The sequence below is a fragment of the Aulonocara sp. 'chitande type north' Nkhata Bay genome, linkage group LG13, assembly GCF_057382095.1.
Source record: "Aulonocara sp. 'chitande type north' Nkhata Bay isolate Kocher_YH1m ecotype deep benthic linkage group LG13, A_spYH_male_GT1.1, whole genome shotgun sequence".
NCBI classification, from domain to species: domain Eukaryota; kingdom Metazoa; phylum Chordata; class Actinopteri; order Cichliformes; family Cichlidae; genus Aulonocara; species Aulonocara sp. 'chitande type north' Nkhata Bay.
This window is the reverse complement of record NC_141356.1, coordinates 5220300-5247294: the sequence shown is the minus strand read 5'-3', so window position 1 is coordinate 5247294 and position 26995 is coordinate 5220300. Positions and strand designations below refer to the sequence as shown.

Here is a 26995-nt window from a genome sequence, read left to right as displayed (position 1 = left end):
GCCCATCGCATCATACTGTCCACTGCCTTGACATCTTAAACCTCTGGGAAGGGGAACACCCATGTTGCCCTGATGTATCAGTTCACACACAATAAGTGGAACAGACCCAGAGGCCCTGGATTGTCCTCTCTATTGCAGACAAAAGATGGCAAAATTATTTCTATTCACCTGTTCAGCACAGGTGAAAGAGATCTGAAGCCTTCTAGTGACATCTTAGAGGTTTGATTGTGTTGCTCAGAAAAAATCAATTTAAATATTTTCTTATTTACATATTTTTAAATTCTGGATCCTGGAATTCTTACATCAAAACAAGGAAAAGATGAGGAAAAGACAGTTGAGCTAGTCCCCGAATCAGAGTTTGCAAGCCTGGATTTTTTGCTGTTACGCTCTTCTTCATCTACATCTTCTTTTCTGGACCTTTTCGTGGATCCACCAGGCAGCGGTTCTTCTTCTGTTACCTGCTGATTGATGTCCTCATCAGCAATATTACCAACGTGAGGACAGCCCTCGCTATCAGTGTCACAAGCAGAGATGAAGTCAGAGTCATCATCAGAAAACTCCTCGCTCCATCTGATTCTTTTGTTTGGTTCCACATCTTCTTCATCCATCTCTCTAGACCTCCTCCTGGATACAGCTGGCTGAGGATCCTCTTCTGGGATGTACTGGTGAACATCCACACAGTCTTCAAATGCCTCATCAGAATCATCACTTTCAATGCCAACAACAACAACAGCATTATGATCATCATGCAGTTCATTGTGGTCAACATTGGCATTATTGTCTCTCACATTAATATTGAGAATGTTTACATTGTTCTCAATGATATTGTCAAAGTCAGTGTCAAAGTCCTCATCATATCGTGCCTCCATTTAATCTAATAGCTCATTCAGCCTCCAAAAAATGATATCATAGAGATCAAGATAAAGATTGTTCAGTAAGTCCCAGAGTCCACCGATAGGCTCATAAGCTGGTTCCTGATCTCCACTTGGAAACATTTCTGGGTTAACCTGTCGGCCTGCAAGATCATTTTATCTTTTAATGAGCATTCATAAATATCTCCTGAAAATATCTGCTGTCTCAGTGACATCATCAACTCTGCAGGTGATAAACCAGTAGTGGCATGCGGTGTGATGCGATAACTGAACAGAAATTGGGACAGTCTGGTTTGCAAGGTATCACCTTTTACTTTCTTCATCCCCTCCTGGGACTGGACCGCCCTCTCAGCCAACCCACTGGAAGAAGGATGGAAAGGTGCTGACCTCACATGGTCAATGCCATTCTGCTTCATGAATGACTCAATCTCAGCACTTGTGAAACATGTTCCATTGTCTGAAACAAACATTTTAGGTGGTCCAAACACACCGAAACTCTGTCGCAGTTTCTCTATAGTCACCTGTGATGTAGAGGATTTCACAGGGTAAATGTCCATCCACTTGGAAGGAGCATCCACTATGATTAGAAATATCTCCCCGAGGAAAGGCCCTGCATAGTCCACATGGATCCTGGACAATGGTGATTCCGGCCATTCGCAAGGGTGTAATGGTGCCGTAGGTGGAGACTTGTGGTGTTTCTGACACTCCTCACATGCCTGCACTTCCATTTCAACGTTCTCATCCATCCCAGGCCACCATACATAAGACCTTGCCAAACCTTTCATCTTCGACATGCCTGTATGAGTCTGGTGCAGGAGTTTCAATATTTTGTCTCTGTCTTTGGTGGGAATAATTAGTCGGGCTCAGCAGAGCACGCAATCATCCCTCACACTCAGTTCCAGCTTTCTCTGTCGATATGGCTTGAAACAGGCCCCGGTCTGAACAAGCCAGCCTTTTAAGGTGTACTCACGAACTTGCAACAATAAGACATCCTTAGCTGTCCAACGTTTGATCTGTGCAATGTCAACTAATGTGTCATCCAGTAGATTCATCATCAAAACCTGCTCAGCCATCTCTTCAGGCACTGAGTCTGGTACAGCGGTACCTTATCTCTATGAAAGTCATAGAGAGGTGTTCTTTAGTTGTTCCTAGTTCAGGTTTTGTTTTGGTTTTTCCCTCGTTTTTGTTGTGTACACCGTCTGCAATAAAGCTCGCTCGCATCACAGCCAGTGCCAACGTTTTGGGTCCTCATTCTTACAACACCACACGACTGCTGCCGCAGGGTGATAGCAGGTATTTTTTCAGCCCTAATTTCAGTCTGCACTTGAATTTGCAGCAAAGGTCAGTTCATGACAAAGGGACAGTGTTTTGAAACGTGGCAGTTAGTTCTAGCACCAGTGACATGGTGGCGCCATCAATTAAACATCCTGTTCACGTCACAGAATGACACAGTAATAAATCCTTGGATGATAAAACAGCCACAGATACTGCGCAGGCTCATTAACTCTGTCCACTGTTGAGAAAACTGGGACAGTTTTATGGCCTTTCACTAAGATTTAAGTGTCTGGTCCCTTTTAACTGCATAATTGGTTACCCTGGTTACATGTAGCAGTGATAGACTCTGCACTGCTATCAGTGTCTGTATGTGTAACAAACTCAGCATCTATTCTGCATCGTCTAGGCAGGCGCATTTTTTTTCTTAAAGAAATCTTAATGTAATGTTTTTCCATTGCAAATATTAATCACAGTTAAATTAAGGGGGCTGGCAGTAAAAACTAAGCTGAGCTGTGATGTCATCAAGTACAGCTCAGTTTCTATTGTAGAACGATACGGACTTGGTTCTTCATCTCACCTGTGCTTTGGTTCCTGTCCAAAACAGGTTTGACCAGGACGCACATGTGCAGAGAAAAGTAACCTTGTTGGGTGCATGGACGGAATTTTTCATTCGGTCTTTGACTCTGCAGGAGACAGATGCATAGGAAGCGGACAGACGAAAACTTTCTCCTTCACGTTTGATTATGACAATGTGGATGTTTGCTGTTCTGGCCGCTCTCGCAGTAGCAGCCTCGGATCAGAGCTGTAAGCAGTTTAAATTTGATACAAACTTTATTCTGCTGAAAAGAAATGCACATTTAATGGAAATTTTCACCCAAAAAAAAACACATTTCAAAGTAAAGACATAGATATATTATGATTATATGCGATGTAGTTTTGCTTTTTACTTGACCAAATATTGTAATTAGCCGCCAGAGTTGAACCAAAAAGCTTTTTTTAATGTTATGCTAGCTAGTTTTGTTGGTGGGTGGCAGTTTAGAAGGTTTGTACCGCTCTGTTGGGACTAGCAGCCGAAAGATTCATCCTTATATGTTGAGCTTGAAGAGTTTTCTTCTTCTTCGGCCATGTTCTCTTAATAATACACTCACTTGGTTGATTACTTTGCCCGTTTCTTTTATTGTTAGCAACACAGGAAGGGAATGCGATACATCATTGCAGCACTTCGCGCCAACTGAACACACACACGGAACAGGAAGAGGAAAGGAAAAAAACAATCACCAAAGTAGAGCAGGGCGATATGGCCAAAAATATTTATCACGATATATATTTGAAAATTTGCGATAATGATATAACCGACAATATAATTGATGCGAGACAAAATACAACTCCACAACATTACTAGCGCAAAAAGACAACCTTCCATTTATTTTCACTTAAACAAGAAGCTGGTTTTTATGTACATTAAAGCTTTATAAAAATGTAACAGTGCAAATGCAAATTCCTTGCTGAAAGTTTAACCAAAAGGCATTTCCAGTAGAAATGGGCTGACATATCCTGAGCATAACCATGTATAATATCCACTGAAGTTAAAAAGAGGTGCTTTGCAACATTAAACTGCAGTGTGCAGTATGCATTTTTCGGACCGTAAGGTGCACGGGATTATAAGGCCCATTAAGCGAAACAAAGCAGTCAGATAAATCAAACTTTATTAAACTCATTCTTCTTGCTTCCTCCACTTCTGTACCATTGTTTCATTAATGTTGAATTCTCTGGCAGCTGCTCTATTCACATGTTGTTGCAGTATATTAATGACTAACCTCGTATTGTGGATGGATTATCTCAGTTGTTCTCCTGACTGAAGTTTGGTCCGTTTACAGCATCCTGCCATGCGATTGCATTTGTCTCTAACCATGAAGAACCTTCACGTTAACTTTTATAAGTGGAAAAGTGTTAGTGTTCGTCCTCCAGCTTCACTGTTTATGTTATGCTAACATAGCTGTGTCGCTAGCGATCACGTAGCACATCATTATATACTAGCTAGCCCAACTTCAGTAACCCTACAAACGTCACTGCTGTTTAGTTTCCTGTCTTCATTTATGTTGGAAGTGATAGCAGAGCTGTACGTTTGATTTTTTTCAGAAATCTCTCAGTCAGAACATGCAATATCATGCTTAGGTAACTAGCGAAACTAGCGAGCTAACTTCCGCTAGCTTCCTGCGAACTTCTAACTCCGTTAAATGTAATAACTTTTGTTTTCATGGATGCCTGGAAGTTAAACTTTATAGTTACACCTGGTAAAGCAGCAATGCTGATCGTTTTATTAAAGATGAAAGAATTTAGACAGTTTTTAACTCTAAGTGATGCTGCAGTGTTGTTTGACATGAAGCATACGGAGTTTAGGACCCAGATTACTCCCAGATTTAAGAGCATCTTAGTCCGACAAATATGACAATAACGATGGCCGCTTGCATGTTCTGCAAAAAAAATGTGCTTTGTCGTGTATCTGACGGACAAACACCAAACCAGTTCCACATCACGGAAGTTGCACCATTTTTACAAACCAATTCTGGTTCATCTGTTTCACTCAACAATCGGCCATGTGCGTATGAAAACAAAGGCACTGCGCATGCGCGTTTTACTCCCATTCTATCGCGATATTTCATTTTCCTATCGTTGCCTAACGGTATAATATGGCCCAGCCCTACACCAAAGTAAAATCTCTTTCAAAATAAAATGACAATCAGAAAACGACAATCAGAAAAACGTCTCTCCCAACATAAAATAAATCAATATATTTACTCATGAGAACACAAATTTAACACCCCCCCCCCCCCCCCCCCTTGTTCTCATGCTATCAACCCATAGCATCTTATGCATTTCCAAAGAACCATTTTTGAAACTTTCTGAGTCTCACTCTTGTGACTGGTTTTGTTAGTATGTCTGCAGTCATTTCTTCTGATGGACAGTATTCAATGCAGATTTTCCCTTCATTTACCGCCTCACGAATGAAGTGATATTTCACATCAATGTGTTTGGACCTCTGTCTCTTCACAGGGTTTTTACTCAAAGCAATGGCCCCTTGGTTGTCCCCAAACAGTTTCGTACATGTGTATCTTTTCTTGTCCATGCCGTTTAACAGTTGGGTTAAATACATGCTCTCCTGAGTAGTGGTTGCAAGACCAATGTATTCAGCTTCACATGTTGAGATTGCCACTGTAGGCTGTTTCTTTGTTTTCCAAAATATTACTGGTCCCTCTTTAGTAAGTGCAAAACAGTAGCCTGTTTTACAGAGTCTGAGTCACTGTTTTTCTTAAAGATCAGTTCAAAGTCATTTGTACCTTTCAGATACCTGAGGACTTGTTTTGCCGTTACTAGGTCCTCTCTCATGGGTTGAGCTAGTGTTTGAGATAGTCTGCTAACAACCCAGTTTATATCTGGTCTCGTACACGTCATGGCATATATCAAGCTGCCCACTATTTCTCTGTACTCTCTTGAGTTAACAGTCTCATTTCCATCATTTTCTCCACACGTGGTAGTATCCGTTTTTAGTTCGCACGGTGTGGATCTGGGTTTGCATTCAGATGTCATGTTTGCTGTTGGTGCAAATGTCTCTTGGTAGTCTATCCCTTGTGTCTGGTTGTAACCTTTTGCTACAAACCTGGCTTTGAATATTTGTCCTTGTTCGTTTTCTTTGAGGGAGTAGACCCATTTTCCTCCAATGGTATTTCTACCGGTAGGTAAAGTAGTCAGTTCGAATGTGTCATTCTCTTTCAGAGGGTTGATTTCTTCTGTCATTGCCTGTTTCCTCCTTGGTGCTTCTGGTGATTTCAGCTCCTCTTTATAGGTTTGGGGGATTCCACAGGTTGCTCTGTAACAGTAATCAACACTCACAGAGGTTACATTTGTTAAATCTTTGCAGTTAGATGTGTAATCCTCTAGATATTTGGGAGGTTTCCTTTCTCTGTTAGGATAGCGCTCAGTTTGTTTTTGCTCATCATCCTCATGTCTTTCTATGTCAGGGTTTGGTTCGTTTGTGGTGGTTTCCTCATCTCTAGGGGGTCTGTTCTCTGTTGCATTTTCGTTTTGTTGTCCTGTACTTTCTTTTGAGGGTACTACATACTCATAAGTCTGAATTTCTGAGTCATATTCATCAGTCTGTGTTTGTTGTTCAACAGTGTTCTTCTTGATAAATCTCACAAGCCTGTGTTTTGACACTTTTCCTGTGCGAGGGTTATAGACCAGGTATGCTGGGCTATTTTTACTATAACCCACAAATATTCCTTTTTCACATCTGGGATCAAGTTTCTTGTGGTTATGTATGTATGCGTAACAGTCTGATCCAAATATCCACAGTTTTGAGAGATCTGGTCTTTTCCCTGTTAACATCTGATACGGTGTACTTTTAGTCCTGTTACTGTAGCAGCTGTGTGAGCTGCATTTTGAATGGCGTAAGGCCATTATTCTTTTGGCAGCTCTTTTTCTAGTAAGAGACACCTCCCCATTTCAAAGAGAGTTCTCCATTGCTTCTCAGCTGTGCCATTTTGATGAGGAGAATATGGTGCAGATGTTTCATGCTTTATGCCTTTTTCCCTTAAAAGAGACTGAAAGGAACTGCTTGTGAACTCTGTGCCATTGTCCGATCTAATGCACTTAACACTGCCGTATGGTGCACAGTCGGCTAGAAACTTTGCTGTGGCCTCTGTCGTGTCACTTTTCTGTTTTAGGAAGTAAACTGACACTGCCCCTGAAAAATCATTGGTAAATACTATAGCGTATTTATGACCACTTTGGCCACTTGGTTCAATAGGGCCGGCTAGGTCAGTGTGTACCAACTGTAATGGTTCACTCGCTTTTGGGTCACTTTGTCTGTTTCTGTTGTTAGTGAATTTCCCTTCTGTGCACACATTACAATCTAGCATCCCACTGCCTGTGATTTTCATGCCATCTACAACATCGGGTAGTTTTAACACATCGCTAACATTACAATGTCCTAAAATTTCGTGCCATGTTTTTACATCACAAGCCAGATTAACAGTATCACAGGACATTATGTCATTGAGTGATGTTTCAATGTTTACCATTTTCAAATAGTAGAGTCTGTTGTATTCTTCGATGGAGAAGACTGTCCCATCTTTGTTCACTAGTTCGTTCTGTCCCTTCTTGAAGACCACCTGTGCTCCATAGGTTGTAGCTGCCTTCACTGAAAATATGCTCTGAGGGTAGGATGGGATGAACAGAGCATCTCTTAGTGTGATGGTAGTACAGTGTCCTTGTGTGTCTTGTAGAGAGACGTTCGCTTCTCCCCTCTTGAGTGCGACGTTGTTTGTCCTGGATCCATCAGCGAGCTCCATGTAGTGTTCCCCAGGATCAAAGGTCTCGTCGAACTTTATGAACTTATTCTTCTCCGTAATGATGTGTGAAGTCGCACCACAGTCCACCATTAGTCCTTCTCTCATTATGTCAGTAGTCAGAGGTCTTTGACTGACTTTAAATACAAAAGTCTGCTCTTCTTTCTTGCCCTCTAGTTTTACTACAGTTAGTTTTGCGTCATCTCTGTACTTGGTTTTTCTTCTACATGTCTCATCACTGTGTGTCGAGCTTCTATGGTAGTTACACCACTTAGGTGTTCCCTTTTGGCGACAATCTTTTACAAAATGTCCTTTGTTTCCGCATCCATGACAGGTGATTGATGTTAAATCAACCTTCATCACACTATCCACTTTTACTTTGTTGTCAAATTTTTCTGTTTCCTCGTAACTTCGTAGGTTGCTTTTGAACTGTGTGAATGTTAAATCTTCACTGCTTTGAGTTGTGTGGATAGCAAATGGCTTGTAAGTTTCAGGAAGCCCCTTTAAGATCATGGCGATAATAAGTCCCATCACTGATGACTTCTTTTGCATTTCTTAGAGAGGTCACTGCTTTTTCAGCTCGGATAATATAATCTGTCACTGTCTCATCTGGTTTCTCCTGTAAAGACGTCAGCTCTGTGTACAGTGCGATGATTCTGGGCTTGCCTTTACTATCGTAGTGGTCACGTAGTATTTTTAAAGCTTTTCTTCCGTCATCAGCCGCATCTCTCATTACCAGGGACAGACTTTTGTCATCGAGAAACTGTATCAGTTCAGCGTAGCATTCAGCATTCTTCTCTGCATCTGGGTTAGTGACTGATAATATAGTGTCCTTTAGGCCAATGATCCGCATGTGGCCGAGAAACTTCGCCTCCCAAAGTTCGTAACTGTTTTCGTCTCCGTTGAACACTAACCTCTGCCATCTTCCTCCTGTTGTGTCACGCCTGGGCCCATAACCTGTTGAGCTTGAAGAGTTTTCTTCTTCTTCGGCCATGTTCTCTTAATAATACACTCACTTGGTTGATTACTTTGCCCGTTTCTTTTATTGTTAGCAACACAGGAAGGGAATGCGATACATCATTGCAGCAGTTCGCGCCAACTGAACACACACACGGAACAGGAAGAGGAAATGAAAAAAACAATCACCAAAGTAAAATCTCTTTCAAAATAAAATGACAATCAGAAAAACGTCTCTCCCAACATAAAATAAATCAATATATTTACTCATGAGAACACAAATCTAACATTATATAATACTGAAAGTTTTTTTTTTTTTAATTTAAACATCTTTAAGTCACAGTATAGTAATGTGGTTACATATACAGACGCTCGCATGATTGTGGTTGATGTGAAGAAGGTGAAAGGAGATCGCACTTATGACCTGTCCAGAATGGCCTACTACATGGAGAAAGACATATGTACAACCTTTTTGTGTGTGTGCACGTTTTGTATAATGGACCCACTGGCTAACTCCGTCAATTCACGTGACTTTCTGCAGGTGAAGATGCTGCCACTGTTTACTGACCAGAGCAGACGCTTTACTCCTTCTGTGGATGGGCAGAACCTGATGATGGAGAAGATCATCATTTACTACGTGGATGAGGAGCCCCCGACTGTTCATGCATCTCGTCCTCCTTGTCCAATTTTTTTTTAATTTTTAAAGGAAATTTTAAAAATGCTTTTTTAAAGTAATCCCTTACCATCTAAATGTTAACACTCTTGAAATTTCACTTCTTTTTATATTAAAGGGGATTAAAGGCATGGTTAAACATTTTTATACTGAGACAAAGGGGAGTTTCTCTGGTTCGGCCCACTTAAGATTAAAGTGGGCTGGATGTGGACCTCGATGCAAAACGACTTTGACAGCAGGTCACAGTTAACGTACACTTGTATTTGCCAAAGTATGTCACAAACTGACACATGTAACACTCCAGTGAAGCTTTCATATATTCAAGCTGACATTAATTTTTAATAAAAATATCAGTGCATTAGTAAAACGCAATAACGATTATTTTACGTGAGGCTGGGTGACTCTAAGTCATGACAGTGCCTTGCCCCCAACAAAAGAATAAAATAAAAGCAGAATAAAGTCGATCCTTCCTCACCTCATATTTCTGAGTCCTCTGGTCCTGTTTAAGCCTTTGAGTTTATCGATTTTGGTACAGAGTAGAAAAGGCTTGTGGATATTCTGGGGTTGCTGTAACTCAGGAGGAAAGTCTCTTAGTGAAGATCAGATAAAATCTGATTTCGGATGTTTATGGTTTGTGTTAATGTGCGTTCCTACTAGAAAATAAAATAACCATTCTCTCTCTTATTTTTAAAGGAAGTGTGCATGCATCCAGCCAAGTTTTTAAGTACATGTGTTCAACTGCTTTCTAATAAAAATATCTAATCAGCCAATCACATGGCAGGAACTCAGTGCAGTATGTAGACATGGTCAAGACAAGCTGTCATGTTCTGTTTTAGACTTCATCTGGGTGAGATTATATTCTGAGTGGTTTATGTTTGTTTTCTTGAAGTTTTCTGTTCTCGTTTGATCATTGATCAGAAGTTTGATCACGAGTTTCTGTTACGGTGTGGGTCTCGGGTTCTTAGTCATTCTTTCATTATGTTTAGAGTGTGTCTCTTGTTTCCTCTTTTATTCTGATAGACTGTGTTCAGCGTATTTAGTTTTGCTTCCTCCCTGTCTTGTCAGCTCTGATTAGTCCCAGTTGTGTAACCACCTGTTCCAGTCCCCTCGTTATCCTGCCTGTGTATTTAAGTCTTCAGTCTCCCTGCTTGTTGTCACATCCTCCACGTTAGCTGTGTGTTGTAGTTCCATGGTCTCAAGTCTCTGCAGTTGTTAGTTCTAATTTGTCTTTATTTTGTTTCCTTCATCTGCTTTGTTTTTAGTTCATTTTAAAGTTTGTGTCTCAGAGTCCTGCATTTGTTCCAACCCTTGCTTGCCGCACAGCTCACCATGACACGAGCTGCTGGAGTTCAAGCCAAGCATCAGAATGGGAAAGAAAGGTTTAATTTAATTGATTTGGGACCTTGCATAGTTGTTAATGCCAGGCAGGTGAGTATTCTGGAAACGGTTGATCTACTGGGATTTTGATACAGAAACATCTTTTGGGTGGACAGAAAATGGTCTAAGAGAAAACACTGATGTCAGAGGAGAATGGCCACACTGCTTTAACATGACACAAAGGCAACAGTAACGCAATTAACCACTCGTTACAAACACGTTATGCAGAAGAGTGTCTCTGAATTCATGTTAAATGAATTGCAAATGGGCTGCACCGGGTGCTACTGCTGTTAGCAAACAACAGTAAACTAAGGTTACAGTTTGCATGTGCTCACCACAATAATGTGGTTTGATGAGTTTCGATTTTGTTGCAACATCTAGATGGTACGATCCAAATATGGCATGAACAACATGAAAGCCCCTTTCCGTCTTAATGGTTCAGGCTACCAGTAGTGGTGTAATGGTGTGAGGGAAATCTTCTTGGTATCAAAGAACAGAAAGCCGAGGTTATAGTTTACATAAGATCACTAAAATGTTCTGGTCTGATTAGTCTTGAGTTCTGCTGCTGTAGTGTCAGACTTCCTTGTAAACAACCATGAATCTGTTCTGCCTTTTATCAGTGGTTCAGACAGCTGCTGCTGGTTCAACATGTATTTTTCCTTGATGTTACCTTGTCACAGTTTAGGCTCCTTAGTACCAACTGAAATTTTCAGGGTGAGATTCACATCTCAATAAAAAACAGAGAATTATCTTTCAGTTAACACTACTGATTTACATCCTGGAAGAACTTCCATACTGGAAGAAAGAGCGAAAGAGATCATATGTAAAAGGGAATTTTTGAAAAAGTGCTTATAAACGTTATAAATGATCTTTTTTTTTCTTAAAGAAATCTTTTACTTCGTGTTATGTTTTTCATACCAGTTGTACTTTCCATTGCAAATATTAATCACAGTTAAATTAAGGGGGGATGGCATTAAAAACTAAGCTAAGCTGTGATGTCATCAAGTACACTTCCGTTCATACTGTAGAACCACCGCGCTGCGTTCTCCTGAAGACTTTCGTTTGAACGAACTTGCGCCCACCGGAGCCTCGACTGAATTCTTCGTTCGGACTCTGCAGGAGACGGACGCATAGGAAGCGGACAAACGAAGACTTCTTTCTTCGCCTTTGATCATGAAAGTGTGGGTTTTTGCTGTTCTGGCCGCTTTCGCGGTCGGAGCCTCAGCTCAGAGCTGTAAGTAGTTTAAATTTGATACAAACTTGATTCTAAAAAGAAGCCACAGCTCAGTTTGAGTAGATTTAATGGAAATTTTCACAAAAACGAACAAACCCCCCCCCCCCCCCCCCCCCCCCCAACGCATTTTAAAAGTTCAGAGCACCTTTATTTAAGACATAGATAAATTATCTTTCTATGAGATGTAGTTTTGCTTGTTTTATTTGATCAAATATTGTAATTGGCCACCAGAGTTGAACCAAAAAGCTGTTTTTAATGTTACACTAGCTAGTTTTGTTGGTGGTGGGGAAGGTTTCTTCCTCTGTGTTGGGACTAGCACCCAAAAGATTCATTCTTATATTCTTATTCATTCTTATATAATACTAACTATACTGTACAGTCACAGTATAGTAATGTGGTTATGTATTTGAGTTCCTGTTAATAACCTGCTAGTGTGGTGGTGTTTTTTCCTCTTTAGGTCCAACAACATGTGCCACTATGAAGTGGGCTATGTGCGACGGACCCCCATGTTTATGTACTCTTCTGATTGGTAATGGTACAAAACAGCCCTTAGACTGCACAGCATGTAAGTTTAGAAGTGGTAAAGGGGCTCCTTCCTGTTTCATGTCCTCTGTTTGACACTCCAGCCTGCTCATGGTGTGCACTTTGTTCCCCCCTCAGTGATCCCCAAGTGCTTCTTGATGAAAGCTGAAATGTACAGAGCTAGAAAGGCCCTGGGCACTCGCAGTATTGGAAGAAAGCAACATGAGACCGCCATTGTGGACAACGATGGCATCTATGACCCTGAATGTGAGAATGACGGCAAATTCAAGGCCAAGCAGTGCAACAACACAGATGTGTGCTGGTGCGTCAACAGCGCTGGAGTCCGTCGAACTGACAAGGGAGACCAGACCCTCCAGTGTGAGAAGCTGGTGGAGACCAAGTAAGTGATTTCACTATAGTGAAGGATTGCTGTGAGGATGAATAGTTCAAGTATTCAACATTTCTTTATTTTATTTTTCCCTCTTCCAGCTGGGTCCGTCTTCAGCTGACACACAAGGAGGGGCCCACCAACGTGAATAAAGACAATTTGAAGACGTAAGTCCACTTCAGCCCTTATTAAAAGTTAAGAAACATGCTGAGGCTGACATTTCCAGATCTCACCATCCTAATGTCTTTTTTAAAACAGTGCTATTGCAAGTGAACTTAACAGCCGTTACAAACTTGACTCCAGCCTGGTGAAGGAGATTCAGGTGAGTGACAGTCCAACAAAAAACTGCTTGTAATTTAGAACAAAGCAAAAAGCACCACTGCCATGCTAACTAACATCCTGTCATTCTACAGTATGACCCAGACGCTCGCATGATTGTGGTTGATGTGACTAAGCCAAAAGGAGAGCGCATCAGTGACCTGTCCAGAATGGCCTACTACATGGAGAAAGACGTACGTACAACCTGTGTGTTTGTGTGTGTGCACGTTTTGTATAATGGACCCACTGGCTAACTTCATCATTTCATGTGACTTTCTGCAGGTGAAGGCGCTGCCACTGTTTACTGAGCAGAAAAACTTTACTGCTTCTGTGGGTGGGCAGACTCTGATGATGGAGAAGATCATCGTGTACTATGTGGACGAGGAGCCCCCGACCATGACCATGAAGCACCTGACAGGCGGGATCATCGCCGTCATCGTGGTGGTGGTGCTGGCTGTGATTGCTGGCCTGCTGGCTGTGATTGCTGTGGTGAGCGCATCTGCATGTCAGAAGTGTCGTTTAAAGAACAAATGTTAAAACAAAAGGCCATAATTTAGTTTCTTCTCTGTGTTTGTAGTTCTTTGTCCAGAAGCGACAGAGGAAGTACAAAAAAACTCAGGTGAGATAAACGACCTGCTGTCTGTAAATTTATCTTTTGAGAAAAAAGGGTCATTATATAAACTTTTTTGGTGTGTCTGCTCTTTCCTCCAATTCAGCAAAGAGAGATGGAGCAAATGTAAAGCAGAGAGAGTGTGAAGAGTCGACGCATACGCGTACCTGACAGGCAGGATCATTGCTGTCATCGTGGTGGTAGCGATTGCTGTGATTGCTGTGGCGAGTGTATTTGTAGAGCAGGCACGTGCAGAGGGGGGGGCTAGAGGGGCTTGAGCACCCGCCCCTTTCCTGATGGGTGCCCAAAGTGCCCTTTTGTTGAGGCAACTTTTAAATTTTTTTTATTTATTTATTTATTTTTTTTATGTGTGTGTGCGTGCGGAGTCCTGTCTGTGCCCCTCAACAATAATATTTAACTATTAATCATAGTTTTGCTAAATAAAAGGATCTGGCTTGCATCAGTCACATGATCACATTTAACCAATGATCGCCCTCGACGGCAGAACGCGCTGGTTACGAGCCGGGAACGAGCTCACAAAGAGCACGCGCATTTTTAGCGGTCCGGAGCTGTAGGAGAAACACAAGTTAACTCAGAGACACAGACTGATGCGACAAAACCAGTAAGTAGGTGTACAGCGTACACTGTAGTGTGTAGCACACAGGAGTATTAGCTTATTACGTACACGTCGGTAAGTTGTCTTGTTGCAACTGACGAACTGAAACAAACGAGCGTGCTGTGTGTGCAACAGCGCGACAAACATTACCTGTCCTTTTATTAACTGCACAGGTAGTGCTGGTCACAGCTGCTGGCTACCTGTGCAAGGCTGTCATGGGTCTGTAGCTCTGTCACCGTTTTAGGGAACATATTTAGTTTTAAAGTAAGTTTCTGGGCTTTTCCTGCCTTTCTGGAGGGATTATATTTCACTAAAAAACGATCTAATATGCATGTCCACATAATAATTATTATAATATATTAAAAAACACAAGCTGTATTTTAAAGAACATACATTAAGAAGCAGATTATATTAGATTTATATTTTAAATAAGACAAAATTTGGATTTTACAGCAGTAAAATGATTGTATCTCTACAGTTTAAACATGTAATAAACTTTGCCCCTGCACAGAGTGGATAGTGAAACAAATGGAATCATCATAAATACATTATTTCATATTTATTACTTCCCCCTCCTCATTGCTTTATTATTGTAGCTCTAGTAATAAATAATAATGTAAGGATTCTGGATCAGCACCATGATGCCCATAGTATATACAGTATTCTGAAGAAGGTCTAAAATGTCACTGTGTGTGCATGTGTGTGTTTTATTTAGATGGATTTAAAAATATATATATATTACTCATGATATAACATTGTCCAGACATGCCTGGTAAGGACCTGAGGAGGAAACAGTAGGAGCTGTGTGAGGCTACTAAAGGCAGGGCTATAACATTTTTCTGTCATCATTTTATTATAGATTAAGTGCAAGAGTTGTTAGGTGTGGACAATTAGATTATAGTTTATTGCAATAGCAAGTTGTGCCTTGTTCTCCTTTTTTTTTTTTTTTTTTTTTTTTTTTTTTTTTTAGGGAGAGAAAGAAAACCAAAGGGGAGAAGAGACGGTGAGAAGGGGGGGAAGAAAGAAAAAAAAAAACAAACAAAAAAAAACAAAACACCTGGGTCACCTGTATGGAGAAAAAAAACAGAAGAGAAAGCAAACAACAAAGAGCAACATAATAAAAAAAACAGCACCATCACTATAAACTAGCTAGCAGTAGATATCAGTAGATACTAAATAATAAACGATATTGTGCAGCACGCAAGATAGACAGCGCACAATGTGCTTTGAGGCAGCAGCCAAGAAAGCTGTAGTCCGCGTCTGTGAATACCCGTGTGTACACCTGTGTGCATACCTGTGTGGATCAGCATGCTTGCATTCCAAAGGTTTCTCCATGTAACGATCTGCTAGGGAGTGTGGGGGAGCCACAGCCCCGTCCTCCAGGGCATGAAGCAGGTATGGAGGAGATCAAAACTCCAGACATCCAGAGGCCCCCAGAACACAAGAGACCAAGGAAGACCAACAGAGGGGCAGCCGCGCCACTGTCCCAGTAAGAGCTGAGGAGAGTCCCAGATGAGAGCTCACTCAGCAGCCGCGGAGCAGAAGCCAGGGGGGGGGTTGCATTGACGCGCCCGTGAGCTCCGCCGGCAGCCAGCTGTGCCTGAGTGACCGAGCCCTAGGCCGAGAAGCCGGGGGCACCCCACCTCCGAAGTGGCCCGAGCGAGCCCCAGGCTCCAGGCCCCGATAAGCGGCCGCCAAGGAGTGAGCCGGTGTGTACCTGGACGCCCATCCCCAGACACAAAGAACCACCAACGCACCGACACCTGAGGGAGTCCGCCACTGGCAGGGGAAGTGGTGGTGGGTGGAGATAGGCCTCCAAACCTTGGAGGGCCTGAGATGTCCCCAGAGAGGTGGCGTCTGATACCCAACCTGACATATAGACACAGACATACAGGCACACACAGATACAAACATCCATTCCCACCCTCATGCTCTCATATGCACTTACTCCACACTCAACCAACGTGGAGACAGACATAAAGAGACGCTGTACACACGATCACACTCCCCAAGCATACTCTACGAACCGGGTCTAGGTACCCTTGCCCCTGGAGGGGGGAACTGCACCCAGACCCAGGTGGTGTTACCCTTTTCCCTGCGGTGGGGGGAGGCAGACCGCCCCGACTCCGCAGCAGCAGGGAGGTCCCACACTCCAGACCGCAGTTGGACGGCCAACTCCTCCTCCTAGCCCCCCCGCTCCAGCAGGCCGCAGAGAATGGGGGTGAGAGAAGACTTGTTCTCACATAGCAAGTGGAGAGTGATATATGAAATGATGGAAGGAAGAAGAGAAGCAAAGAGTGATTCACAGGCAGAGCCTAAATTATTTCTCACAGTTTTTTGTTGCCCTATGGTTCCAAGCGCTGTCACCAATCTTTGCATTTTGTTATTATCTCATGACACTTGTTTAATCAGCTACCATCTCTCCTATGGACTTTTTAATGTTTACAGTCTCAGATCAACACAGCCCTGCCCTTCCCATATTAGATTCTTGATGAATGTGTGTTGTTGTTATTCAGCCTGGTTCAATGTGCCCCTTTTTAACTTTGAGCACCCGCCCCTTTAAACCTCTCTGCACGGCCCTGCTTCAGTGACATTGTGACAGTTGAGGAAGTGGAGTGGGTAGGAGTGAGCTGCCGTTTCTTTTGATCACCTGTTTTCTCCTGTTTTGAGTAAGTTAAGGAGGTCAGAGTCTGTCTTCGTTTTTGGCACTTGTTTTGGAAGGTTAGGTGTGTGGGAATCAGTTTAGATTCGTTTTGTTTATTATTTTGGCCTTAGCTCACCCCGACGTGTTGACACTCCTGTTTTGTTGTATCTGTTTTATCACTTTGTAAATAAATCACCTTTTAACAAACTGATTTGTTTCCTGTCACTGCTTCGGTCTTGTGGGGCGAGCGAGTCCTTCACTCATGTTATTGCCTGGCCCCTAGATGGGTCGTAACAACCTGCTTTAGCAAATGACAAATAAGAAGTCCATTGCCATGAACACTCTTAGTCTTGTTAAAACTTTATGTAGTTTATGTATAGTTTTTTTTTATTGACATGTTTCTATATTATATCTTATTTTTTCAGCTGCAAAAAAAGGAAAAAAGATCAAAATAAGTGTTTTTACTTCAGAAAATTATTATATGTTGATAGGCACAGTGAAGACTGACAGGAAAGTGGAGGATGGAGAGAGGGGAAGACCGCCTGGGTTCCTCCACAGTCGGCAGATCTCTGTCCAATGATGCTTTCATGTCAACGTGTGCCAAAATCTCTGAGGAATGTCCAAAACATGTTTATGAATTTAATTCATGCTAAAAGCAGGTTTTGTAAAAGGTTTTAGAGCCATGCTTCTCACCCCTCCTGGTATTTAATAATGTTAACATATTCTAACTGTAGCTTTAGCTGGTTTGTATTACTAATGTACACTGATGACAGTAACAAGGCTCTTTGTGGGATTTTTTTTTTTTTAAAGATCTAATTGAATTTTCTTGATTTGGGTTGAATTTGCCACGAAGATCAGGGCCCTATTTCAGGAAGCCGGTTTAGAAAACTCAGAGTGAAAAACGATACTCAGGGTTGAGTAACCCCGAACTGTCCAACTCGGAATATTCGGTTTCAGAAAGGCTGATAACAATTAGTTCAATCAACGCGGAGTTGCTTTAACCCCAAGTTAAGCGCGCGCACGAGGATACATAAAGCCCTGATTAGTGGAGCACAGATTAAGCGAGTCACCATGGAGATGGAGGGAAAGAAGGCGCGGTCAATGTATTTTACAGCGCTTGAGGCCGAAATTCTGATGGCAGCATAGGGCTTTGGAGCGTGATGTCACGGGGGTGGGCGATAACATGCAAATTTTGCGGGACAAAAGTAACACAGCCTCAGCTACAAAAGAAAGAGAGCATGCATGGCAAAACATAGCCGACAGAGTCAATGCGTGAGTGTTAATTTAAACATTGATCTAGGGATTTCCACCCATTTAACACGTTATTTTATTATATTTTATTTTATTTTTTATTTCATACATTTTATTTTGTGATGTGATTTGAGCGCAGGTGCAACCCAACAGGCCCCAAACGTTCCTGGCAGCAAGTAAAAATGAAATATAAAAATATAGTCCAAACAGGTAAGGTGTAATTGTATTATGAGCCATAGTGCTTGGTCTGTTTGTCCCATGTAAATCAATTGCAGTTAGAGGCTACATTAATTTCCCCTCTGTAAGCACTTATTGAAATTATCTGAGCACATTACAAGTACATATTTGCTTACTCTATATTCTCAAATGTGACCCGTTATAGCCAACAGAAAAAAAGCGGAGGCCTGAAAAACAGGTGGGGGTCCTCCTCCACCACCACTCACAGAGGCTGAGCAGTTGGCTTCCACATTTGTGATAATGTTGGCAGCATCACATATGATCTTCACAGTGCAGAGAACACAAATTAGCATCCATTACTATAATGAAATAATTTGTTAGTTTGAAATGCTACAGGGAACTATGTACCTGCACATTAATGCTGTGGAAAGACTTCCTGTTCACATAGTCTCCTTCATTTACTGAAGGAGCAATGATTGGAATGTGAGTACCATCTATACAGCCAATCACGCCTGGGAACCGTGAAAATAAATGTAAAATTTAAGTAGTAGTTCAAGTATCACCACATCATGAATTAAGTTTTGTTCATCCTGATACCTGCAATTTTGTGGCATCCCTCTTTGATAAATCTTGTGGGTCTATGACCGGGGAACACCACAGACGAGTACAGGAGACGTTTCAGTGCAACTGTAACATTCCTGACTGCCCGACAGACGGTAGCCTTGGAAACGTGCTCAGCGTCACCAATATTATACAGAAAGCTCCCGTTTGCAAAAAACCGAAGTGCAATACGAATAATATGCAATGAACTGAGAGCATGTCCGCGATGTGTCACATGAGCAATATTAGGCCTGAAGATGTTATTCAAATAAATTATAGATTGTGCTGAAAAACGGTAACGTTCACACAGGAAATCATCAGGAAATGATAAAATGTCCAAACGCGCTCTAATCACTCTCTCCCGGCGGAGAGCTCTGCGGAGAATTTGGGCTTCAACATCTACTGGCTCTTCAAGGAAGGGACACGCCATGTCTGACACTTCCTGCAGTCAGGTTTCCGACAAAGAGGCGGAGAAAGTTAGGGTTAGTTGAAGTAAACCTGCTAGGGGGCAGGTTAGCTTCACGGAGTGTGTCATCATAGTGACTCACTCAGAATTAATCTAAACTCGCTTTGTGAAACCGAAAAACCAGAGTTTTCGTTAACTCAGGGTATACTTAGTCAGACTTTGCACTAAACCGGCTTCCTGAAATAGGGCCCAGTTCACAACAAAGTGACAGTGTTTTGAAATGTGTGCCAGTCAGTTCTAGCACCAGTCACATGGTGGCGACATCTCTCAGCCATTCTGTTCACGTCACAGAATGACATAGTAATAAATCCTTGGATGATAAAACAGCCACAGATACTGCGCAGGTTTATTAGCTCTGTCCACTGGTGAGAAAACTGGGACAATCTTATGGCTTGTTATAAAGATTAAGGTGTCTGATCCCTTTTGACTGCACAGTTGGTTACCCTGGTTACATGTAGCAGTGATAGACTTTGCACAGCAACAAGCAACAGTTACAAGCTCAGCATCTATGCTGCATGCTTGTTCAGGCAGGTGCTGAAAAAGCCAAATTTAGCTGTTGGCTAATTGGCATCCAGACTGGATGCATTAAATAGCCTGTATGGCTTCACACAGAGTTCCAAACTTGTCCTACAAGCTTCCTTAAAGTAAGCTAGGAGGCTACGTTTTTAAGTATGAGTAGTTATTTTTATATAACTTAAAAAAGAAGCTCAAGTGGCTTTATTGTCATTTCAACCACTGAGACCATGGTGCTACATGTAACAGTAAATCAGCACAGGACTGCATAAAGTGCAAGTATGCAAAAATTAAAAAAAAAACTGCAACAGAACGATGCATACACTAGTCGGTGCAATAGAAACGTGCAACAATGACAGTGGGTTGTGCAAAACGTAGCTGAGGTAATGAAATGAATGTACAAAGGTATGTGTGAGTCTGTGATTTCGGGTATGTTTATGGTTTGTGTTCATGTGTGTTCCCACTAGAAAATAAAATTAACCATTCTCTCTCAGGCCCTCCAAATTATGGAGGCCTTTCTGCCCTCACCACACTCCCTGCCAGTGGCTGATGCCCTCAGGCGTCGGTGTGTTGGTGGTTCTTGGTGTCCAGGGCTGGGCGCTCAGGTATGTACCGGCTCACCGTAAAACATGGGCCCGAGCGCCGTGACTCGGTTGGGGGGCCCTCTAGGCCTGCGGCTCGGTTCACTCTGGCACAGCTGGCTGCCGGCAGAGCCCATGGGCACGCCACTGCAGCCCCCTCTGGCTTCTGCTCCGTAGCTGCTTGGTGACCCTTCGTCAGGGGCTCTCCTTTGCTCTTCCCAGAAGGGTGGCACGGATGCCCCTCTGGTGGTCCTCCTTGGGCTCTCACACTCTGGGGCCTCTGGATGTCTGGGGCCTGGATGTACTCCATGCATGCTTCATGCCCTGGGGGACGGGGCCATGGCCCCCCACACCGGCTAGCAGATCGTTACATGGAGAAACCTTTTGAATACAAGCGCGCTCATCCACACAGGTGTGCACTGTTCATAGACACAAACCATACCTTTCTTGGCTGCTACCTCAAAGCACATTGTGCGCTGTTGGTCCTACGTGCTGCACAACAACATTCAATATTTAGTATTTACTGTTTTTTACACATAGCTAGATTAATGTGATGGTGTTGGGTTTATTATGCTGCTCTCTTTTTTGTTTTCTCTTTTTTTTTCTCTCAACAGTTGATCCGGGAGATTTTTTTAAGTGTCTTTTCTCACTGTCCCTCTTCCCCTCTGTTTTTCTTTTCCTTCATCTTTCTTTTTTACCTTTCTTATCCCCCAGCCATGTCTGTCCCGTCTGTAACAACTGAAAATAAAAATAAAATAAAATAAATAATAATAACAAAAAGGTCGATCAAATGGACCAATATGGCAAAGCCGTGATGATCCATTTGTAAATCCGTTGGGTATCTTTGTTGACCTTCAGACAACAATTCTGACGGCTAAAGAACCAAACGGGACAGATGGAAAAAACAACAACAACAAAAAAACATTCTCTCTCTTATTTTTAAAGGAAGTGTGCATGCATCAACTGCTTGTTAATGCAAATATCTAATCAGCCAATCACATGGCAGGAACTCAGTGCAGTATGTAGACATGGTCAAGACAAGCTGTCATGTTATGTTTTAGACTTCATCTGGGTGAGATTATATTCTAAGTTGAGTTATACTCCGAGTGGTTTACGTTTGTTTTCTTGTACAGTGTCCTTGGGTGTTTTGAAAGGCGCTTTTAGATCAAATGTATTATTGTTATTAATATTATTATTTTTAAATTTGATACAAACTTTATTCTGCTGAAAAGAAATGCATAGTTCAGTTTGACCTAGATTTAATGGACATTTTCAGAAAAACAACAACAACAAATTTAAATTTAAGACATAGATATATATTTCTATAAGATGTAGTTTTGCTTGTTTTGTTTGATCAAATATTGTAATTAGCCGCCGGAGTTGAACCAAAAAGCTGTAGCTAGTTTTGTTGGCGAGTGGGGGTTGGGAAGGTTTGTTCCGCTGTGTTGGGACTCACAGCCAAAAGATTCACCCTTATATAATACTGCATCTTTTAAAAATAAAAAATTATGCTTCATGAAGTCACAGTACAGTAATGTTATTACGTATTTGAGTTCCCGTTAATAACCTGCTAGTGTGGTGGTGTTTTTTTTTCCTCTTTCTCTTTAGTTCCAACAACATGTGCCACTATTGTTAAGGTTCAAAATATTGGGGATGGAGACAAGAGAAACACCACAATAACAACACTGGTCCGGCCAGGTCAAGTCAAACGATGATTTTAATGGTCACACACGTGGGAGATGGAAACTGTATGCAGACAGCCTCAGATCTCATCACAAAAAACACATCTCCATAGTTTTGTAAAAATCAGGGTATTAGAACGCCCCTTCATGCGTAATGACAGGTGTTATACAATCAATGTTGACAGTTTTATTTAACACAGAAAAATAACATTGTCTCCTTCCCGAGGGCAGACGCTGACTGCCCCCCATCTCCTGGAGCCATCCGTCCCCTGCAGAGACACAACATTGCAACTACAAGGACTTCCACATTGATTAAGACGATCAGTGTGTATTGCTCTAAAACAAGTGTATAATACTAAATGAATAATGCTTGGTCAGCTACCACTACTTAAAACATAACAAAAAACATAACTGAGTACAAGATCACCAAGAATAACATCGTATAAGTGCTGTGTAAGCATGTTTGCATTTAGCCCTCTGCACTCAAAGTCAAAACCTGCAATATATCAGTCCGGACCATCACGCCGAACGAAGCTTATGACCTTCAAAAGACCAAGTGCCAACTCATCATAAGCACAATTGCAAGGTGTGTCTGAAATTATTGAAACCACTCTTTTTAACAAAAGACAAACAAATTAACAAATCTTCTAAACGTTATTCAGTTCATTTCAATCATTAATGATTAAACATGAAAGTGATGATTTATGCTTTTCACTGATTCTCTAAAAAAGCCCGGAAACTGACTCAGGCATTTAATATTTTAATCAATGTCATTTAATTACTACCACTTTAAACTTAGCAAAACATAATTGAATAGAAGACCACAAAGAATAATATGATATCAGTGGTATGTAAGCGTGTGCGGCCCTCTATGCTCGAAGCCTTTCCCCTCAATAGATCAGTCAGACATTCACGCTGACTGTAGCTTTTAACCCTTAATTAACTTGAGCACAACTCTATAATAAGCAACAAACTGCAATATGTATAAGTTGATCATGGTCACATCTGCAATGAAAGATCATATTATTATTCTGGTACCTGTAAGTAAAAAATCAAACTAGAGTTATAGCAATCACTGTAGTACAAAGGCTAATGTAAGATCAAAACTTCAGTATATATTTAATGCAAAGCTGGTTATATGATTCTAATGAACTAATAGTGCCATATTAAAATGATGAAACTAGAAGAGGAAAAAACATCCCCTTTTTATTCTACACTATGAAGTGGGCTATCTGCGACGGACCCCCATATTCATGTACTCTTCTGGTTGGTATTGGTACAAAACAGCCCATAGACTGCACAGCATGTAAGTTTAGAAGTGATAAAGGGGCTCCTTCCTGTTTCATGTCCTCTGTTTGACACTCCAGCCTGCTTATGGTGTGCATTTTGTTCCCCCATCAGTGGTCCCCAAGTAGGGCTGGGCCATATTATACCGTTCACTAGTGATGTGCGGATCGATCCTGAAATATCGATTCCTCCGATACTAATCATTTATGTTCTAAAATCGATTCTCACATTACAATATCGACATTTTAGTAATTTAGAGTAAATTTGTAGTTTACCATTAACAGGAACACAGTGGAAAGAAACTATAACATTCGGATTGTCTACATTCAAAGGCACTACTTCCTCTTCCGCCTTTCATAGTCATGTGCGAAATACGTCTGTATAAATGTCTCGCCGCCCCTTGGCGTGCGCACTCACAACGATGGCTGAGCGTAATTGTGTGGATGTATTTTACCTCCACAAACAGCTGAGACGTGATTTGCAATACATTTGGCAAAAAAGTGAGGTGTGGCCATACTAGGGAGACATTCAAAAGGGCTGTTGGGGGGGGGGATAAATACATTTTACAGTGTTTATTTATAGGATAAAATACGTTAAATGTCACCATTATTATTGCCCGGCCCGGAAACAGCGGGGGTGTCCAAATTCAGAGGCTGCTTCCACCTGAGGACCCGGCCTTCGCGGTCTAAAGAAAGCCGGGTAGTGCATCACAGGCTCCCTCGGTGGAGTGAAACTCTGCCGTCTGCTCCTTGCTATCTAGATATAACAGGGCGCTGGCGTAGACTCTTCTGTTTAATCATTTTCTGTTTGATGTTTATTCAGCTGTGTGAAAACCCCGGAGGAACCCTCCCGAGGGATTAATAAAGTTTAATTTAATCTAATCTAATAACTTTAATCTCAGCCAAACCGATTTACCCACGAACAAATAAAACACTGAAAAAGCCAAACAATAACATTTTTAAGTTATCAAAGTGACTTATATATCCTGTTTAACCCGAGTAGCGAAAGACCGCGGGGGTTTGAAGACGATGTGTCGGTCGGCTCAGATATTTGAAGTTTACACAGCTACATTCTCACCTGAAAATATGTTAAAAGTTTTTTTTGCGACCCAGAAAGAGAAATAAGAGTAATATTAAAACTAAGTCGCTGCCGTCATTGCTGGAATTGGCTGGGCCACGCTATGAATTCTGCGATACGGTTTTTCAATTTTGTTGTCCGGGTGGAAAATCGGGGGAAATTCAGGAGAATGGTGAGATTTTCGGGACGGGCACTGAAATTCGTGATTCTCCCGGAAAAATCTGGAGGGTTGGCATGTATGGTTGTGGCAACATCACTAACCTTGTCAAACACCTCAGAGTAAATCATATCACAGAATATGACAAGCGTATGTTGAGACGAACTGAAGAGGAGGAGAGGGACAGGTGCTGCTAGGGCGAGACAGACGTCTCTCATGGAGTCCTTTAGTGCTGCAGGCAGGCAAAGTGTTCAAATAGGCAGAACTTCAGATTTTTTATTTCTATATGATGAACTCTGCATTATTAAGTAATAAGAACAAGTAATCTGATGCCCTGTAATCATTATGATGCTATAATTTGAGATACAATAAATAAAATAAGTTTTTGTACAAAGTATCGGTATCGGATCAGTATCGTCGATACCACCCTGAATATTACTTGGTATCAGATCGGAAAGGAAATCAGTGGTATCGCACATCACTACCGTTCACGGTAATACCGGTACAATGCTAACGATAAGAAAATGAAATATCGTGATAGAATATGGGTAAAACACGCATGCGCAGTGCCGAAAAAGCACAGCGGCAACGGAGAACGAGAAGGGGGAAAGCGGATTGTTGAGTGAAACGGATGAACCAGACTGCCAACCCCTTAGTATTGTGGAGAGTGAGTGTAACGTACTGGGGGAATAGGAAGACATCTTATCAGAACCTTATCCACCTGGCTTTACAGCTTTTGTGTACCCCAGCTTCATCTGTTCCTGTGAGTTTCCAAAGCTGGGGAAATGGTGTATAAAAAAAACAAAAAAACAACCGCAATAGACTGAATGCAAAAACATTGGATAAACCTATTTTTCTGAATAGAAATTTATAATAAACTGAGTCAAATGGGTAATATTACATTCACAATACTTTCATTTTAATTTTCACTTAATGTCATTCATAATATATTTTAAAGATGTCTACAATATTTGTAATATAGAAGATATAAAATGATTCCATGGAAAGTACAATACCTTACCGTGTATACAGTGTATATAAGTATGACTAGGGGCCCGTTCTTCGTACCTCGCTAAGTAGGTTAGCCGGATTAGATTGTTGACGATTTCGCGTGATCCTGGATCAGTCGGTTCCCCGAAGCTCATCCGGGACTTGCTGTCATAGCAACAGAGCCGTAAGCGTAAACCTGCTGGGGAGCAGGTTTACTTTATGTAAACAGGATTAGATCGCGGCCACGCAGGTATGTCCGCTTCATTTATACGAAAGCAACAGCGATATTTTTCCACTGTTTCACCATAAATAAATATTATCAATGTAACTAAAGATAATGCAGCACTTGATCCTTTTATTGATGTCACACAGATACATACAGGTCATTTCCTAAAAAAGGGAAATGAACTATTAACATTCTATTACATGTATGTGATTATTACAGATGTAATTCATATTTCAGAGTAGTAATTGTAAATTACTTCGTGTAATCAAGATGAGAGACCACGGCTATAAAAGCGAAGGTGGATTTGGGAAGTCTGTCGCAGTCATATCCTGTCCGTTTACGCGAGCAACCCATTGCGGAAGGTGCAAGATTGATAAGGAGAGTCCTCAGAATTCAGCGTATATTGCGGGACAGACAGGATCCTTTAGCTCAGCGCGACAGTGTGCTCATAGAGAGATATCGATTTTCCCGTGAGGGTATTATTTACTTAACCAACTTGTTGACGAGGGGGTGCAGGACCACCACCTGTCTTTTTTTCCTCTGCCCTTTTCTTGGTTGCTGTTATGAACAAACTAACAGAGTATTACAGGCCAGTATTACCTTGCCAAGAGACGCAAAGCAATCTAAGAGATAAATATTACCATTCTGTAGAATACTCCTGTATTCCACTTTTACTTGTTCCCATGTTCTTGTGGGTCCTGTTGTGGCTCTAATGTGAAAGGGGATATAATATAACATATTATAATATAATATAATGCCATATGATATTGGACAATATAGTGTCATATGATAGATCTACCCTACCGCCTACTGGTGTTGGCCAGAGGGGCCGATGGCGCGATATGGCAGCCTGGCTACAACCGTAGCTGCCTCCACCAGTGTGTGAATGTGGGAGTGAATGAATAGTGGTATTGTAAAGCGCTTTGGGTGCCTTGGAAAGCGCTATATAAATCCACTCCATTATTATTGTTATTATTGGATTACTTACGAGTTTGATTTGTCAGCAACTTTCTGCCAGCCCTCTCTCCTTGCTTTTGCAGCCTTTGCAGTGTTCTCTTGCGTTTTAATTAAACTCTGAAACTCCTGTAATCCCTCACTCATGAGTTCTTGCTCTGCTGCCGGAAAATACCGAGCACGCCCCTTCGACATTTTCG

The 26995-nt window shown here is 41.7% G+C and overlaps 1 protein-coding gene and 1 pseudogene across 1 annotated transcript; one reads left to right on the top strand and one right to left on the bottom strand.

Moving 5' to 3' along the window:
* Positions 1–275: 275 nt before the first annotated feature.
* On the bottom strand, positions 276–7588 carry LOC147315505 (uncharacterized; annotated as a pseudogene).
* Positions 7589–12152: 4564 nt separating this feature from the next.
* LOC147315504 (tumor-associated calcium signal transducer 2-like) lies at positions 12153–13501 on the top strand. The gene is made up of 6 exons (XM_086260161.1): positions 12153–12301; positions 12397–12658; positions 12748–12813; positions 12905–12968; positions 13060–13158; positions 13247–13501. The coding sequence occupies exons 1-6, from the start codon at positions 12214–12216 to the stop codon at positions 13499–13501; spliced, it is 834 nt and encodes a 277-aa protein (XP_086116287.1). The 5' UTR covers positions 12153–12213.
* Positions 13502–26995: the final 13494 nt, after the last annotated feature.